Source organism: Rhinolophus ferrumequinum, chromosome 8, assembly GCF_004115265.2.
Source record: "Rhinolophus ferrumequinum isolate MPI-CBG mRhiFer1 chromosome 8, mRhiFer1_v1.p, whole genome shotgun sequence".
Classification (NCBI taxonomy): domain Eukaryota; kingdom Metazoa; phylum Chordata; class Mammalia; order Chiroptera; family Rhinolophidae; genus Rhinolophus; species Rhinolophus ferrumequinum.
Window position 1 is genome coordinate 90,682,688 of NC_046291.1, and position 19,061 is coordinate 90,701,748.

The window sequence follows — 19,061 nt, forward strand, 5'->3', positions numbered from 1 at the left end:
TTCTTCCCTCTTGAGCTTTTCCTTTGCATGGGCCCACTCCAAATCCTTTGGAGTGTACTTTCTCTTCTAATAATGGCCTTGAGCCACTGCTTTCTGCTTGGGCCCGCTTTTAGCTCTTTGAAGTGTACTTTTTTCTAATAAACTGCTTTTTCACTACTTTAAAAAAAATGCTTCTTATTGAAAAAATCAGAAATACAGAAAAATATAAAGAATAAAAGAAAAACAATAATCCTACCACCCACAGGCAGTAACTTGTACATTTTGATGTATGGTCTTCCAAATATTTATTTAAGTAACTAAATATACATAAATGTATGTTTTAACAAAATTCAATCATAATATTATTGTGTTTTCTACACTTTTATTTAGCAATATAAATAAACATATACTTATCAATATAGACATATACTTATAAATATCACTATGTTTCACTGGTAGATGATATTTTAGTTAACCAACCCTCTTCTGATGAGCATGTAAACTCTTTTCAGTGTTTTGCTGTTACCAATAGTGCTTCAGTAAACACCCTTGTGCCACAATTCCTTGCAAACCTACCAAGCCATTTCCTTAGGATAAATTCCTAGAAATGTTAATACTAGCTCAATATGCATTTTAAGGTTTTAACATATACTGTTTAATTGCCATCCCAAAAGTATATCAACATACCTCCTACCAGCCAAAGCCAGGACCACCCACATTGAAATGCCCTGAACAACACGGAACACTATTAATTTTTTTTCTTCTTTACCAATATGATAGATTTAAAAATGTCCATCTTATTGTTTTAATTTTATCTTTTTTCTTTATAAGTGACATGAAAATTTTCCTATACTTGTCAACTATTTTTCTTCTTTTCTGAGGGGCTTGTGTTGCCTGTTTTGTAGGAAATGTTTACCTCTTTCTTATTTATTTATAAGAGCCCCTCATCTATTAAGGCTAATTACCCTTTCTCATATATGTTGTAAATTTCTCAGTTTGTCTTCCAACTTTGTGGTATTTTGGGAGGCCCTACCTTTTCTGAAAGGAATGCCCACATGTCTTAGAGTCTGGGGTTCCTTTGGGGTTTTTGTAATAGTTTCAGAGGACTACAGCAACCAGAACTTCTCAAAAAAAAAAAAATAGACTGGCAGTATCTGGTCAAAAGAAAATTTAGGAAATAAAAATGTTCAATAGAATTTCAGCAAGCATCAGTTCATCAACACTATCACGTTACACTACATAGAACATAAAACTTCTTACACCTTGACAAATAGACGCTCTTTGCATTGCATTTTGTTTCAGGTTTCAAACAGTTGATTAGGAGTCTTAAATAAAAACTTTTTTTTTCCTATTTCAAAATTTACCCCTGGACGTAGACTAGCTTGCCTCATGAGTGGGGTAACATCCAGTGCCTCTCTGCTCACTTGCTCTTTATCATGGCTTTCATCCTTTATACTACAGAGCTAATGCTGAATGCTATTTGATTATCAAATTATCAGTACATGAAATAGAAATTATTATTTTATATATTCACCCAACATGGTATGTCCTCTTTCCTTTTATAGGTATTTCAGCTATTTTTTTTTTTTTTAAGATTTTATTGGGGTAGGGGAACAGGACTTTATTGGGGAACAGTGTGTACTTCCAGGCCTGTTTTCCAAGTCAAGTTGTTGTCCTTTCAATCTTAGTTACGGAGGGTGCCATTCAGCTTCAAGTTGTTGTCCTTTCAGTCTTAGTTGTGGAGGGCGCAGCTCAGCTCCAGGTCCAGTTGCCGTTGCTAGTTGCAGGGGGGACAGCCCACCATCCCTTGCGGGAGTTGAACCGGCAACCTTGTGGTTGAGAGGACGCGCTCCAACCAACTGAGCCATCTGGGAGACAGCTCACTTCAAGGTGCCGTGTTCAATCTTAGTTGCAGGGGGCGGAGCCCACCATCCCTTGAGGGAGTCGAGGAATTGAACTGGCAACCTTGTGGTTGAGAGCCCACTGTCCCATGTGGGAATCGAACTGGCAGCCTTCGGAGTTAGGAGCATGGAGCTCTAACCGCCTGAGCCACCGGGCCGGCCCAATTTCAGCTATTTTACCAAACAAAATAAACTAACAATAAACTCTAAATATTTTCTGCACACCGACTTAGCTTCCAATTTTTTCAAAATACACACATATTTCACACATTTTCACATATCCATCCATTTTTTAATTTACCTACTTTTCAGTTTAAATTATTTTATGTACATTTTTCTCATATGTCAAAATTGTCAACATAATTATCATTTTATTAGTTGAGTAGTACTCCAACAGGTTGATATCCGATAGATGATTTTTGAAAGTTCTTTGGTTCATAAATTCTCTTCAGCTCCTGTCAAGCATTACCCAAAGCCCTGTCTCTGCCCTTGCTTGTTCCTGTTTTCTCACCTCCTTCAGCCTCAGCCAGAAGTTGACGAAGTCTCCTCCCTGTCAGACACACACACCAAGCGTGGACAGACAGGGACAGAACAACAGGAACATATCAGTGGTGTTTAACTTCCACATTTGGTTTCTGGCAAATAATATTTTCCTGGATGCAAAGAACCATCTGCTCTCCCTCAATGATTATGATTAACCACAGAGAGTTTATCCTGTCCTAGTGGTGAGATCAGCTCTCTCAAGACCCACCAAGGGGAATCATGTACAATGTCTAAGAAATTCTGAGAGTAAGATATAGGTGCTGATATATCATTTAACATTCCTTAGATTTTCATAATATCACTCAATCATTAATATCTTTAAAGGGAGACGTGACCTATACATTTTAAAATCAATTCCATAAAATGGTGCCAATTAATTTTTTTAATTATACGCATTAGGGAACATTTTAATTCTCCGTTTTCAGATATTTCCGCTTTTTCAAAACTGCCAGACATTTGTCAGAACTTTACATTTCACCTTCTTTAGAAAATGTTTCAGAATCACTGGATTTTATAATGGATCCATCTAGGCAGATCATATCGCTGAGCTCACGATCTTTGGACATCCGTCCCTTGAACCAAATGTACTCCCCATTTCCTCCCGGATATTTGGAAAGTTCTACCCAGCAACCCCTTGTCACTCCCAGCAAAGGTCTGGGCTTCACGTCAGCCACTACTCAATCCAAGTACGCCACCCTCCCTCTGGATCTCACCTTTCTAGAGCTGGTGTCAAGTCGGAGATATTGTGTGCCTACTTTATTCACAAACATGGAGAATCAACTACTGCCGACCGAGCATTTAGAAGACATCGTGTTAGGATGTCTAGTCATAATTTCTCATTTCACCTTCACAATAGTAGTGGGAGATGGAAATCACTACCATTTGTACATCTGGAAATGGAAACTGAAAGTTTGGGTAGCAGCCATGCTAAGAAACCGGTGCAGCTGAGATTGGAAGCCAGGTTTGAATCACTCACTCATCAGACAAGGGTTTGCACTGGTAATTAAATTATCACTATATATATCCTTAAAGTGTCACTGAGGTATGACTGGTGATCCTGAGCCCAGCAGCAGGGCATTGGTGATCACTCGAGTGTTTTATGAAGTGCCCTGATGTGTCCTTGTCTGGCTTTCTTGCTATTTAGGGAGGTAATACACCAAGCACAACCAGTGGAGAAGGCAGGAGAAAAGGTGCTGGAGGAGATGAAGAATCTGCGGGCCAAAGCTCTCAACTCGTACCTGATTCTAGAATAAAAATCACCAGTAGGTCAGTTGCTGTCATTTGCTTTCTGCAGGTCACTGTGGTCCTTTGTATCCATTTATGTTTCAGCCATTTTGGGAATTGAAGTTTCTAGTGAAAAAAAAAATTGAAATGTGAATGATGATGTATATATTTTTGTTATAATTTTTCTTTTTAAAAATAAAATGTCATTAGTATGATGGCAATGTTTGAAGCTTCTTGGTGCAGGGTTTAGTGCTGGCAGAAAGGCTTCCTGAAAGGCGTGAGACACTGTGAGGAGAGGCTAAGAGCTGGTACTGACAACCATTCCTGAGTCTTTTGTGGCGTGGTGCCCAGGGGCCAGAGGAGCAAGCATTTGGGGAAGGGTCGCTTTCCTACCTCTGTACAGAACCAGCCCCATCAGCCCCCTGAGTGTCACTGACTTTGGCTTTGGCAGCCACTCCCAGAAAGATCAGCCTTGGTAAGGACACTGGCTTCCCAAGTAGCTATGTGATGGCAGACACTAACGAGGGGGGCACTGGAAATGGAGGGGACATAGTGGGAAACTAGCGCTTGCAGACTGGTTTGGGAGCAACTGGTAAAACAGCCTTCTGGGGACTCTCAGAAGCACCTGGGGCAGGAGGTCATTGCCAAGGGGACAGGCGTCCCTGTAAACATATCAGTAAAAACCAGGGCTTTTAATTGTGTTTGTTAACATGGCTCCATTTACTTGCATGAGCAGGTACGGCTGATGATATTGGGGCTGTAACAACCCATAATTATCCAATTGTATTTGGACGTATTCCCTCCATTTTTTTCTATGCATACATTTAAATAGCTGATATCAGACTGTGTGTACAATTCTTTTTAAATATTTTTATTAAAAATATAGCTAACATACAATGTTATGTTAGTTTCAGGGGTACACCGTAGTCATTCAGCACTTAAATACCTAAAGAAGTGATCACCATGATAAGTCCAGCAACCATCTGACACCGTACCACGCTATCACAATATTATTGACTATATTCCCTTTGCTGTATATTACATCCCCATGACTTATTTGTTTTATACCTGGAAATTTGGACCTCTTATTCCTCTTTATCTTTTCCCCCCTTTTAAAAAATTTCAATTACAGTTGACATTCAATATTATTTTATATTAATTTCAGGCATATAACATAGTGGTTAGACATTTATATAATTTAAGAAGTGATGCCACTGACTAGTCTAGTACCCACCTGGCAGTATACATAGTTATTCCTGTATCATTGACTATATTCCCTATGCTTTACTTTACATCCCCATGACTATTTTGTAACTACCAATTTGTACTTCTTAATCCCTTCACCTTTTTCACCCTGATCCCCAACCCCCTCCCATCTATTACCCCCAAAAATCTATTAATACTGTGTTTCCTTGAAAATAAGACCTAGCCGGACAATCATCTCTAATGCGACTTTTGGAGTAAAAATTAATATAAGACCCAGTCTTATTTTACTATAAGACCCAGTCTTATTTTACTATAATATAAGACCGGGTCTTATAATATAATAATATAATATAATATAATATAATATAATATAATATAATATAATATAATATAATAATACCAGGTCTTATATTAATTTTTGTTCCAAAAGACGCATTAGAGCTGATTGTCCAGCTAGGTCTTATTTTCAGGGAAACACAGTACAGATCTGACACCATACATAGTTATTACAATATTTTCAACTACTCATGTATTCCTTATGCTATACCCTATATCCACATGATTACCATGTAACAACAAATTTGTACTTCTTAATCCCTTCCCCTTTTTTCACCCATACTCCCAACCCCTCTCTCATCTGGCAAAGATCAAAATGTTCTCTTTATCTATGAGTTTGTTTCTGTTTTGTTTATTACTTTTGTTCTTAGATTCCACACATAAGCGAAATCACATTGCATATGTCTTTCTCTATCTGATATGCTCCATTCAGCACAATACTCTCCAGGTCCATGCATGCCACAGAAGATGGCAAGAACCCATTCCCTTCCATGGCCAAGCAGCATCCCTTCGTATATATCTACCACCTCCTCTTTATTCATTCATCCAACGACGGACACCCAGGCTGCCTCCACATCTTGGCCATTGTAAACAATGCAGCAATGAACATATGGATGCACATGTCCCCTCAAAGTAGTGCTTTGGGTTTCTTCAGATAAATACCCAGAAGTATCTGGGTCCTTCATTGTCTCTTCTTATAGCCTTTGTTTTAAAGTCTATTTTGTCTGGTATAAGTATTGCTACCCCAGCTTTGTTTGTTTGTTTCCATTTTCATGAAATATTTTTTTCCATCCCTTTCTGTCTTTGTGTGTCTTTCAATCTGAAGTGAGTTTCTTGTAGGCAGCATATGTAAGGGTTTGATTTTCTTATTCATTCAGCCACCCTTTTGATTGGAGCATTTACATTGAAAGTAATACCGTGTTAATAGCTACGTAGCTATTGCCATTTTATTATACATAATTTTGATTATTTTTTCCATCTTAAAGAAGTTCCTCTAATATTCCTTGTAATACTGGTTTGGTGGTGATGATGAACTCCTTTAGCTTTTTCTTGTCTGGGAAGCTCTTTATCTGTCCTTTGATTTTAAATGATAGTCTGGCTGAGTAGAGTGATCTTGGTTTTACGTGCTTTCTTTTCATCACGTTGAATACTTTGTGCCCATCCCTTCTGGCCTGCAGAGTTTCAGTTGAGAAATCAGCTGACAGTCTTATAGGAGCTCCTTATAAGTTACTAGTTGCCTTTCTCTTGCTGCTTTTAGGATTCTCTCTTTGTCTTTAACCTTTGCTATTTTAATTATAATGTGTCTAGGTGTGGGTCTGTTTGGATTGATCTTGTTTAGGACTCTCTGTGCTTCCAGTACTTGTATATCTATTTCCTTCAGTCATTCAGTTTTCAGTAATTATTTCTTCAAATAGGTTCTCAATGTCTTGCTTTCTCTCTTCTCCTTCTGGAAGCCCTATGATGCAAATGTTGTTACTTTTGATGTTGTCCCAGGGGGTCTCAAACTATCCTAATTTTTTTGGATTCTTTTTTTTTTTCTTTTTGCTGTTCCAATTGGGTATTTTCTGCTACCTTGTCTTCCAAATTGCTGATTCGATCCTTTCTTCATTTAGTCTGCTGGTGATTTCTTCTAGTGCATTCTTCATTTCAGTTACTGTATTCTTCACTTCTGACTGGTTCTTTTTTGTGGTTTCTGTGCCCTTTTATATGGTTGCCATCTCTTTGTTGAAGTTCTGACTAAGTTCCTTGAGCATCCTTATAACCATTGTTTTGAACTCTGTACCTGGTAGTTTGCTTACCTCCATTTAGTTTAGTTCTGTTTCTGGAGTTTTCTCCTGTTCTTTTATTTGGGACACATTTCTTCATTTCTTCATTTTGCCTGCCTCTCTGTGTTTTTTAATATGTATTAGACATATTTTCTATGTCTCCCAGTCTTGGCTGGGTGGCCTGATGTAGTAGGTCCTGTGGGGCCCAGGGGTACAGTCTCCCTGGTCACCTGCTCCGGGTCCTCCAGGAGTGTTTCTTGTGAGGATTGTGTGTGCCCTCCTGTTATAATTGAGCCTTGATTGCTACTAGCATGTCAGTGAGTGGGATTGACCCTTAGGCTGACTGACTATGGGTTTGGTCATGTTCACAGCCTGCAGGATGCTGTGCAGAGGGCTGACCCCACTAAGTGGGATTTGCCCCAGTGGGCTCTGGTGCCTTTTGAGACCACCCTATGTATGTGCCACTTGTGGGGCTGATTGGGCAGTGTTTTGCTGTGGTCTGAAGCCAACCTCCAACTATGTTGGTTCTGGGGCCTCTTGGGAGGGTCTCCCGTCACCCACTGCCTGTGACTGTTTGGGAACTCCCTGGTAGGAGCTACAGAGTAATCTGTGGTTGTTCACTGCTTGTGCTAAACCTGGAGGCACGTGGGAGAGGCCACCCTTTGAACCAAGGATGTCTGCCACCAATACTGGGCCTGGGGTAGCTCTGCAAAAAGCCAGGATGCCCCGAGGTCTGCTGCCACCTGCCAACTCCCTTAAGGTTCAGCTGCTGATAGAACCTTGTACCATATGCAAGTTGTGTGAGTCAGGGTCTTGGGGAGTTACTAGAGTGAGAAGAATTGTGGTCACCAGGTTAATGTAAATTTGGTGCCAGTGCTGAGCCTGGAGCTACTCATCAGAAGTCTCAGAGTACACTGAGGCCAGTTGCTGCCTTCCAGGGGCCTGCCAGACTCCAGTAGTTTTCCAAGAAAGAGTACAATGCTGATGGGGCTGTCTGCTCACAGAAAAAGTGCCTCTGGTGTTGGGGGAGTTGGGTGGGGCGGGGTCCCAGTGAGTCAGCAAGGTGGAGCAGCCAGGCCAATCAGATTCAGATTTGGCCTGTGGAGGCGGGCTCAACACGGGAAAGATGGTACCCGCCTGCCAGCTGCATGGGAGGAAGACCTCATAAAGGAAAAATGTCAACTGTCCTCCAGTTTTCCCTTCAAAGCCATACACTTCAGTCTGCACCCCTCTCCCACTTATGTCTCCAGTGCCTCCCGAGTCACCATCCCTCTGTCAAAGCCCAAGGTGAGTGCCTGTGAACAGTGAGTCTGTGCAAGGGCCATTTGAGAGAACATCTGGGTTTCCCGCTGCCTTCTGTCCCACCTGGATGGTTGCAACTCCCACTGTCTTTCACAGCCAGATATTGTGGGGGCTCCTCTTCTTGGAACCTGTACTCTGGGCTGGGGAGCCTGGAGTGGGGGGTTGGGGTCTCTCACTCCTCTGGGGGTGGGGGGAACCTACTTGGCTGAGATATCCGTCCCGATTCTCAACTGCCACACGGAGGTTTCAGGCCCGTTTCACATCTGTGCCCCTCCTACCAGTCTCGAAGTGGCTTCTTTTTTGTATTTTTAGTCATAGGACTTCTGTTCGGCTAGACTTCAGACGGTTCTCCATGTTGATTGTTCTATAATTTAGTTGTAATTTTAATGTGTTCATGGAAAGATACAGGCACAATGTTTATTTCCTCCGCCATCTTGGATCTCTTGTATATACAATTTTGAAAGGGCTCTTCATTAACTCTGATTCTGACATTTTTCTGGGATTTGTTTTTCCATCATAAAACCAAAACTCTTTAGGCACAGAACCCTAGCTACAGTGTTTGAGACAGTTCTTCACATACTTTAGACAATTAAATGTTGTTAGTGACCATTTCCTGTTGTCACTCAAGATAGTAGGTAAACAAGTGAGCTTGTGTCTGTGAAACCCATGTCTTGAAGACCAATCCAGCCCATGTACAAAACAGAAGTTTTTATCACTCAGTTATGCACCAAGTCCCTATGGGAAATGCCGGGGGAGGTGGAGAGGGACACTGACAACAGGAGACAAAGCCTAGTTGCCACTCCTCGAAACTAGGTTTGCCAGAGACAACAGTGCCTAGTTAAAACTGAATTTCAGATATACAATGAATAACGTTTTAGTATGTCCCAATAGTATATGTACTATTTGAGACAGATTACACTAAAAACGTAATTCATTGTTTATCTGATACTCATATTTAACTGGGTGTCCTATATTTTTATTTGCTGAATCTGGCAACTCTACTCAATAATGGCTGTTTATTTTATTACATGGGTTATAATTTGACACCATCATTATTTTGTTGCTCAAATTGTTCCAACATTGGCCATTGGGAGCTCCTTCAGGTTGAATCTGTCCTTTCAACATGCCCCCTCCCCATCCTTTTAAAAGTAGTTCATTATTTTCCGGCATTACAAGATATTCCAAGTTTATCTTACTTTTCCTCTGCCTCAGCCCTGAAGTCAACTATTTCTCCAAGAAGTTCTAGCTCCTTTTATTGGAGAATGATGTTTATGTGGGGGCAAAAAAAGAAAAGAAAAAAGAAAAACCTCCTTCTTCTAAATTCTTCTAGCTGAGCTAATAATCAAATTAAAAGAGACAGATTAGCAGGAGAAAATCAATTTTTTTATAAGTGCACGTAGGGAATTCATATAAGCATGAAAATTCCCAAAGACAGTGAGGTGAAATTGGGTATACAGGACATTTTGGACACAGGAGAAAGGGGGGTAGGGCTCTGAGATGTCAAAGGAAGTAGGCAATTTACTGGTAGTTGAGGAAGAGCAGAACATACATGGCAGGTAAACATCTAGGCAACCCAGAAATAATGGGACATAGTAATCCAGCCACCAGGCCTCTTCCTGCCTGGAGCCCTCCCAACCATACCTCTCAATTCAAATTAGGGTAAGGTGAACATCCAAGATTTTCTTCCTGGAGCAGGCCTTTCCATCTGAATCTCTTAGGCAGGAAAGGGAGAAGATCAAAGGTTCTTTTTGAGTCTTTTGTTTCTTAATGACCAGCTTAAGATCAATGTCCCAAACAGCAGTTTTAGGGTAACAAATCTTTGGTACCCTTCACTTAGAAGCCAAGACCTAGGTGCTCCTTGCTACTGGGTCTCACTCAGTGGACAGAGCTAGGAAATACATGCATTTATACTACTAATTCACACATATAGCCATACCTATATCTATCTATCTATCTATCTATCTATCTATCTATCTATCTATCTATCTATCTAATCAAAAACATGAATTGATACTGTTACTTCTGATTACAATCCAGCACCGCGAGGTTCATTTTGGCTTTCCCCTGTTCCTCTTTTGTAACTTCTCCTACAATGATTAACCCTGCTCTCATTGTCCACAATGCTCGTATATTTACTTATTTGTTCAATCTTAGTATATCCATAAAATAATGTCAGAATTGCTAACCTAATCCCTGTGGGAAACATATGTACTAACTAAATTGTAGTATTTGTGTTCTTTTTGTCTCTGGCATTAGAGAAAGCTTCCAAGGTTACTGGGGTTAGTTCCCCCCCCCACCCCGTTCCCCTCAGTGTGGTTATATGACTCATTTAGGATGCAGTTATTAGGATCACTATTGTTCCTATTCCATCTTGGGTTCCCCCACATCCTTGTTGGTTTCAGTTACTTGTTTATATTTGGGCACGTGAACGGTATGTACAGCATTACTGTGGTTCTAAGAGCCTGAGCTATAGGGAAAGACTCAGGGAAGTGTCGCTCCCTCAGGAAACTGCTGAGGCCAGTGAGTGCAGAGGAGGAATACAGAGGGGAGAGTGGGGTTCTCAGCCCTTGGGGGCGTTTAAAAAAATGACCTACTCCTTCCCATTCCTTCATCTGATTACCCTGATCAGACCCACCCCCTGTAGGGGGTCTTTAGTTTCTAGTTTATCCTTCTCATTGGTCATTTTTTTTAAAGCCCCCAAGGGCTGAGAACCCCACTCTCCCCTCTGTATTGCTCCTCTGCACTCACTGGCCTCAGCAGTTTCCTGAAAATCTCCCGCTAAGTCACACCCTGCACCTTTGCACGTGCTGTTCCTGAGAACCCACCGCTTTCCGCTCAGGCTTCCCCAGGCCTCTGGCTCTCAGCCCTGCACAGCTTCTGAGTTAGGGACTGAGTCTTTCCTCTCAGAGTACCTAGTCCCTGCCAGTGCTGAGAAGCAAATGGCCCTGTCAATACTTGTTCAGGGAACTGCTTCCCTCGACATCCAGACTCAACACCACTTTGTCTGCCTTCATTCAGCACACTCAACCAGGCATTTCTGAGCCGCTGGCTAACTCTACCCACCCCATCTCCCTCTGTTCCTGGCGCTCAGCATTGCATTATCTGTGTGAGCTTTCTTGCTTAGGGCTTGTCATATTGACTTTGATCTTGCTGTCATGTCAGTACATGTATTTGTATCCATCTCAGTTTCCCTACCTATAAACCAGAGCCAATTTCTTTTATTTCTCTCCCTGCCTTCCAAGGGCCATCTTATAGTTGTGGCCCCTCGGAATGGTTGTGTGACTGTATTGGGGATCTGGTGCCACCTGGTGGATGCCACAAGAAAGGCCTCTTCTGTCTCTGAAGATGTAGCCTGGGATTCTCACCACGAAGCGAGCTGTAACAGCTACGTAGGATGTCAAAGAGTAGTAGACTGGGGGTGGGGGGTTATCCTTTTATGAGGGTATAAATGTCTAACTATTACATTGTTTTGTACACCTGAAACTAAAAAAAAAAAAATTTTAAAGCAAAAAAGAAAACAAAACAGCTTCCAAATTTGGATGATCATCTGTGCTCTTCTTCCTTTTTTCAGACCACCTTTAAGAGGGAAAAAGCAAGGAGACCTTGTATGTATTGTCTTCCATGATCAATCCCATAGAAAAAGTTCCTTCAGTGAAATCATTGACCAAGTGAAGTTAGGGGGTTCCCTGTGGATTCAATTAGCTAGGTTCATAGAGATCATGGATATAATCAAGGGTTGGCTGAGTGAATGAGGAGCTCAGGGTTAAAAAGCTGTCTCTGAAGACCTGCCAGCTCCCTCTCTCTTACATTTACTCAGGTTATCACATCATTCTTTCTATCAAGCCAAAAAAATATCAAACCAAAGAACCTCAGGATAATTCACTACAGTTGCTTCATTTTACAAGAAATTAGAACTGCTTCCTTTTTTAGCACTTTCAGTTTATGAAGTGTTTTCTCAGTGATCCTCACAATGTTCTAAGACATTGAGAATCACAAAGTAGCTGTTATTATCATTTCTTATATGGGGAAACTGAGGCCCAGACAGATTCATAGATTTGCCCAATTAACAGAAGAGTCAGATTTGGACAGAATCCATGTTTCTTGGTTGCCAATCCACTCTTCTCTCTACCACATGAAAATCAATGGAAATATTACAGATTTACATATAATTTTTTACTTTTTATTTAAACTTTCAAATTTTGGAGTCTCTAAGTATAAAGACATTACATAATGATATTTATATTTTACTTAATTACTTGTTCTTTTAAATAAGTAGTGTGGAAAAATACAAATTAGTAAATAATTTGTTTTATTGGTTCTAAAAGCAATCAGTTTGGATCTAAAGAAATCAAATCAGGTGGTAAGTTTGCCCCAAAAGGGCAGTGGCCACATCTTACTCATTTCTGTACCCCCAGCGCACAGCGAGATGTTTGCTGCAATGTAGATTCTTAATAAATGTTTGTTGAATCAAAGAATGTAAAAGAAATATGAAAACTATGTGTTTAATATCATTTACCTTCCCATGGACATGTATGTTTATAGAGCATATTTGCTACAGGAAAAATAGAAGTTGAACCCGGTAGGTGAATTTAGAATGCAGAATGTCATCAAGCCCAGTCCTGATAAATACGCATATGGGTGTAGTCTCTGGACATTTAGCAAGTTCATGCAGTTTGTTTGACTTTTATTAAATAGGCAGAAATAACAGTATTGACTCCATGGGGTCCCTGTGGGGTTGTTGTGGGATTAAATGGGATGTTATTGGCAGCACAGTGCACAATAAATATCAGCTATTATTAGGATCTCAGTCTTTATTTGTTGAGGGAGTGAAGCTGAGTCCTTACCACCCCGTCTTCCTCAATTCCCCTCCCTACCCTCCACCATCCATCTCCCATTCTCCAGTAGCTAAGTTGAGATCTGGGCGTGAAAGAACTTTCCGTTGGTGAGGGGGATGACATATAGCACTAAAGAACACTAAGGCTGTCTCTTCTAGCAGGGTTTGGGAGGATGGGTTTGGGTAAACGTTAAAGAATGAGCAAGGTTGGGGTGTGGGCCTTCCTGAAGGCAGGGATCCAGGTTGGCTGGAAGCTTTCTGAAGGCTTTGCAGAGATGCAGAGGAGTCGGTCTCAGGTCTCTTTGTCCAGACCTTGCAGCCTTCCCCTTCTCCGTCAGACCACAGGCCATTTACCCTTCTCTCCCTAGATGACGTCACAGAGAGAGGTTTCCTTTTATGAAGGCACGCAGACCTACCTCTCCTAGAGGACATCTCGCAGAAGGCCCCTTGATCCAGGAGCAGCACGGAAAGGGGCAGCCACTTACCTGTGAGGGGGAGAGCTCCCAGCACCCCTCCCCTTCTTCCTCACAGTGAATCCGGTCAGAGCAAGCAAGCACTTCACCCAAAGGCTGTGACCAACAGGGAGACCAAGGACAATGGCAATTTCTCAGTAATCTGGACGAGGGACTAAAAAGAGACTGAGTAAATTAGCAACAGGGATAGAAGCTGGACTGTTATGAGGTAGAGAAGTTGGGTGGGGCAGCCGTAATGGGCAGTGAAGCAGTGGGTTTATGGCATTTGGAAAACCCAGGAAATAAAGCAGATGTACCCAGAGACAGCAAAGGGCAGGTCAAGATGGAACCCAAACGTGCCTATCCTTGTGCTCCCCGTTCCCAGCCCGGCCACAACCCCTGTTTTTCTTGAAGAAGCTTAAGGGAGTCTGTTCCTTACCACCAGAGCCGAATCAGATATCCGAGCTTAGCAAAGGCACAGACACAGGGATTTGGTGCCACATTCTCCAACAGTGGTGTCTTCAAAAAAACTGTTTCATTTCAGATACTCTGTTTGCAGGAACTTTGTTAAAGCCATTGTGAAAAGACTTTAGAGGAAGCAATGCAAAAGAAAGACTTTGAAATGTATATAGAAGGTCCTCAGATGATTCTTCCTCCCGCAGTAACCAACAGTTCAAGCCCTTACACACACACACACACACACACACACACACACACACACACCCTGCCCCACATCCTTTGGGACAGCAATGGTTCTGCTGCTCCCGCTCCCACCCCAGCCTTCCAGAAGCTCTCACCTCTGCCTCAGGCTAATACATTCACCTCCAATTACAAGCCTGACCAGATGCCCACGGGCTATTTTGTAACTTCTAGCTAATTACTGTGGACCTTTAACTAAACTGTTTAACCACCTTTCCCTAGCTTCTAAGTCCAGAGTACTTCAGTACTTCCCAAAACTAATCTCATCTTGCCTCAGAGTGCTATTTACTTCCACCACCACCAGAAATCAAGCTAGATTAGCAGAGAGGTTAACAGGAGACAGAAACTTGGTTTCTGCCAACATCAGCTGTTCACAGTATAACCCGCAAGTAGGAGGACGGCCAGTGAGGGATCCTGTAAGGAAGAGCGCTATGGGAGAGAGAGCAGACACCCCACTCCAAGCTGTTGCGGCCACTAGTCGAGCCTGCATTGGGAGTGGGGTGCTACTGTGGTAGAGGCAGTGAAATACAGGACTGAAGTTTTGAAACAGACGAGACTGAGTCTTAACCAAATGATACTGTCTCAGCCACTGATATTGACTGACAAGTTATAGATTTGAATGGTGCATCATTAGGGAGCCTGCCAGTAAACAGCAAATCAAATGGTTTGAAGAGTCCAGCAGGTAGAAATTATTGGAAAAATAAAGTCATTTCATTTATGCCCAGGGAGTTGATATTACTTAATCAAACTATTCACACTGTAGTCATCTGGTGGCAAAAAGACACTAAACAATGATAGTCGCTGGGAAAATGGGGTAACAAAAGCAAAAGGGGGGTGTGCAGCAGAGCCTAGGCAAGGGATCCAGGATCTAATTTGATCTCTGTGGTCAGTATTACAATATACAGTACAGCATGTTAAAGTTAGTAAAACAATGTTGTATATTGTGGAAATAAGGACAGCTGGTTGTCTCCGAAAAGATAAGAAAAAAGAAATTATTTTCTATTAGAACAAGACTTGTTTAAGTACTCAGTTAAGTTGGAGTTAAGTTGAAAATAATTGTGTGATTCCATGACATTTTAAAAATACATGTTTTCTGGGTCTGCTTCTAAAGTGGTCGGCTGTGCTGTGACCCCCAGTATCAAGTAGGGTGATCTAGCATGTGCCCGAAGCACGTACATTTTGGTCTCAAATATGGTTCCACAGCAAAAGGAACCAGGAAGCCTTGGAAAGTATCTGATTCAGTATCTCGGAATGAGGATAACCAGGATGGCCTTGCAGCATCAACTTTTTTTGCGAGAAAGAAAGTATGGTTCCAAAATGATCCAGGGCAATTTTGAGGGATAAAGGAGGCAGTTGGATGGGGCTCCCGCTGAGGAACTTGTGACAATTTTAGCACCAAGGAAAGAAAACAGCAGTTTTCTGCAGAGCCCTCTGAGGCATGCTGGGGGAAAAAAAGACATGCACAATTTTTTAATGAACTTTTTACAGTATGTTGATGAACCCAAAGTCTGTATACTGTATCAAGTTTTGGTCAGCATCAGAATATCATTATTACAAATCTAACAACTAAAGATTGATTGCAATCCTGGTAGGAGATGCAATATCTCATCAGCTCAATTCAGGCAACAAAATATTATAGATTTTACTCTTAAAAAAAAAAAGACATAGGCTTGGAAAGTCCAATTCTCTCCACAGTGACTCAGACTAATAAACACCAACTCATGATGATTCATCCCGGAAATGGTTCTGGACTCCTGTCTTTGGGCAAGAATATTTATCATTTACATTTCCTGAGAGAAAGGGACACGCCATGCCATGCAGGGCCACATGGGGAAGTACCAGAGTCGGTTAAGAAGCAGAAGGAGCAGGTGGAAAGCATGGCCCAGAGCCTTTATTGTGTTTTCCATGGGGAAAAAATGGGCAAAGCACCGTGCGGGAATTTGAGCAACTTTAAGATTGGCTAGTGTGAATAATTTTGGCAGGCTCTGGGCTAGAGAGGTAGTCTCTAGTTGTCCAGTACCCAGCCGTGGGGTGATTTAGGGAAGGGGAAGCATTGTCTTGGGCTATGACAGTAGATTGGGAGCCAGGTGGGGTCAGGGCTCTGGATTGGTTGGTTTGCATCTGAAAGGTACACTTGGGATGGAGGTGGGGGAGTCCTTTGCTATCTTGAGGAATTAGCTAGTCCTCGGAGGGACAGTCTCTTTGCATTACCAAGGCCCCTAAATTGTCAAAGCATCATAAAAATATAGAAAATTTTTTAAAAGATTAACGCACCTCCTTGATTCTTAATAATCTCTTCCACCCCCTCAGTCATACTCCTGACCTTGCCATCATTACGACTAACACCACCGCTGAAGTGTCCATTTCAAACCTCCCACCCTCTAATTACCACCTCCTTGTGCTTCTACTTGGCGTACTCTGGTGACTCTATTCCAACAATCCTTACGTTCTACTGGGTCAATACTCTTGCCACTTCTTCCTTGTGTAAAGTGCATAGAAATGGTGCTAGGCACGTGATATGCACCAAATAGGTGTTAAGCATATAAAATCACTTCCAAGGGCCCTCACTCTCCTCACCAGCTTCCACTTTACGGCCCATCACAACATAATCACTTCTTGGTAAATGTCCTCCCCTCTCTCGCCCATTTCTCCCCACTCTGTCCTCGGCTGGCAAACTCCAGTTCTGGTTTGTTCACGACCATCTACCCCTGCCTGCACCTCAGCACCTGAACACTGCTGGAGAAAATCACACAGCGGTACTAATGAGTCTCACGTTGCATTTTTGACCCAGATCTCAAACGGGCACTCACTTTTTTACAACAACAATTACATTTCCCCAGTGGCTCTTTCTCCCTCTTCAAATGGAAATTTCCCATGTTTCCTGCTTTCTGCAAACCCTCCCCACCCCCGCCCCACTAGACGCTCAGCTGATATCCTCATTCCATCCTCTTTCCACTGAGGAAAAAAGAAGCAATCAGATAAGAGCAACCTCATCCTCCCAGCATGAAATCACCAGCCTGGGCCCAATAACCACAGCTTCCCTCCGCTTCCCCAGTTTTATTGAGATATAATTGACATATAACATTATATAAGTTTAAGGAGTACAAAGTGTTGATTTGCTAGCAGCTTCCCTCTTGTTACAATGAAGAATTGTTCCTGAACCCTCTCCTCCCACCCATGTCCTGGACCCTGTCCCCTCTCTCCTACCCAGGGAATTCCTTCCTGCAGGGATCAGGAAGGAATCTCTCTCTCTGGCATCACCAATTTGTCTCTTTCAATGAGATCATCTCAATAAAAATATTTCTCAGTGAGCTAATTATCATATAAATACGCCATACAAAACACAGCCCTTCTTAGACACCATCCTTCACAGCTGAAAGAGGTAGTTATATTCCTTGCCTCCACTTCCTCACCCCCAACCCATTCTCTTTTTAACCACTCAAACTACCCTGCTCACACTCCACTGAACAGCTCTTAGTTCACCAATGACCTGCATCGCAGTCAGAATAAAATGCAAGGGAGGGCCTCTCTCGGGCGTACAAGGCCCTGGCGTCCTAGCCCCTGCTCACCACACTGGGATTTCCGCTCCTCAAACACACTATCTCATTCCCGTCCCCGGGCCTTGCAACTGGTCGTCTTCTGTGCTGGGGAAGGCGGTCACGGAGATCTCCATCTCATCCTTCCCGTCTCTCAGGACTCAGGCCAAACACCTCTTCAGGGGCCTATCCTAACCAACTTAGCTAAAATATCCCCCTACCCTACCTTTTTGGTTTTTATCCCAGTACCAGCTTTATTTCCTTAGTAGCCTTATCCCTGCTGGAAATTAACTTCTTTTCTTATGTTGCTAAATAAGCTGTTAAGTACATAAGCACATTAAAGAAATGTGTTGACTGAGTAAGCAAACTCTCACGGAAAGTTTCACCAGACCCACAAGCAGCAGAAGGAAGGGTGGTGAGGAGTCAGACCCTGGGCGAGCAGGGCCAGGGCCTTCACTTCTACCCCTAGGATGCCTGGCCCGCTGACAGCCCTAGAGAACCACTCACTCATGGACAAGTGTGTGGGCCCCAGACGCAACCCACCCGTGCACCCTGGTCACTGTCCCCAGTCAGAGCCAGCTGGCAGGGGGAACACAGGGACTCCTTGGCAGGAACAGACACTTGCAACGGCCTACCTGGGCCCACCCTGAGTCAGGCCCCCTCTCAGACCCGGAGCAGGACATTCCTGAAAAGGAGAATCCCAGCAGAAGAGAAGAAGGAACAAGAGACCTCATCACAGCTGTTCTGGGACCCGCCAGACGGCAGCAGCAAAGTGCCAACCGACAGTGGCGTGGGCAGCAGTGCCAACAGCGGTGCCACTTCCAACCTCACATTAAGGGTTTGTGAGGAGGCCTTTGTGACTGTGCAGGCCACTGAGAGCCTGTCCCCTGAGCACAAAGCACCCAAGGAGCGTGTCTCTGGGGCCTTTGCTGTGTTGTTATGGCTGCTCCAACCTCAACCCTTCATTGCCTGTTCACTCCCAGCTGGTCATGCTTTTGTAAGACCAAATAATATTCCATTGTGTGGAATATGCCATATTTTATTTGTTTGTTCATCAGTTGATGGACATTTGGGTTATTTCCAGCTTTTGGTTATTGTGAATATATCAATATTCACATACAAATATTTGCTTAAGTACCTGCATTCAATTCTTTTGGGCTACTCCTGAAATTGCTTGGTCATATGGTAACTCTGTTTAATTTTGTGAGGAGCTGCCAAACCGTTTTCTACAGGGCTGACCCATTTTACGTCCCAACCAGTAATGTATGAGAGTTTCAGTTTCT

The 19,061-nt window shown here is 42.6% G+C and overlaps 1 protein-coding gene across 2 annotated transcripts in view; it reads left to right on the plus strand.

Annotated features, from left to right (window-relative positions):
- Nucleotides 1–3,793, plus strand: part of CFAP221 (cilia and flagella associated protein 221) — a 100,958-nt gene extending 97,165 nt beyond the window's left edge. For both annotated transcript variants that reach the window (XM_033112995.1, XM_033112996.1), the window contains exon 24: nt 3,568–3,793. In XM_033112995.1, the coding sequence (XP_032968886.1) occupies nt 3,568–3,676 (109 nt within the window). In that variant the 3' untranslated portion in view covers nt 3,677–3,793. The remainder of the gene's footprint in view (nt 1–3,567) is intronic.
- Nucleotides 3,794–19,061: the final 15,268 nt, after the last annotated feature.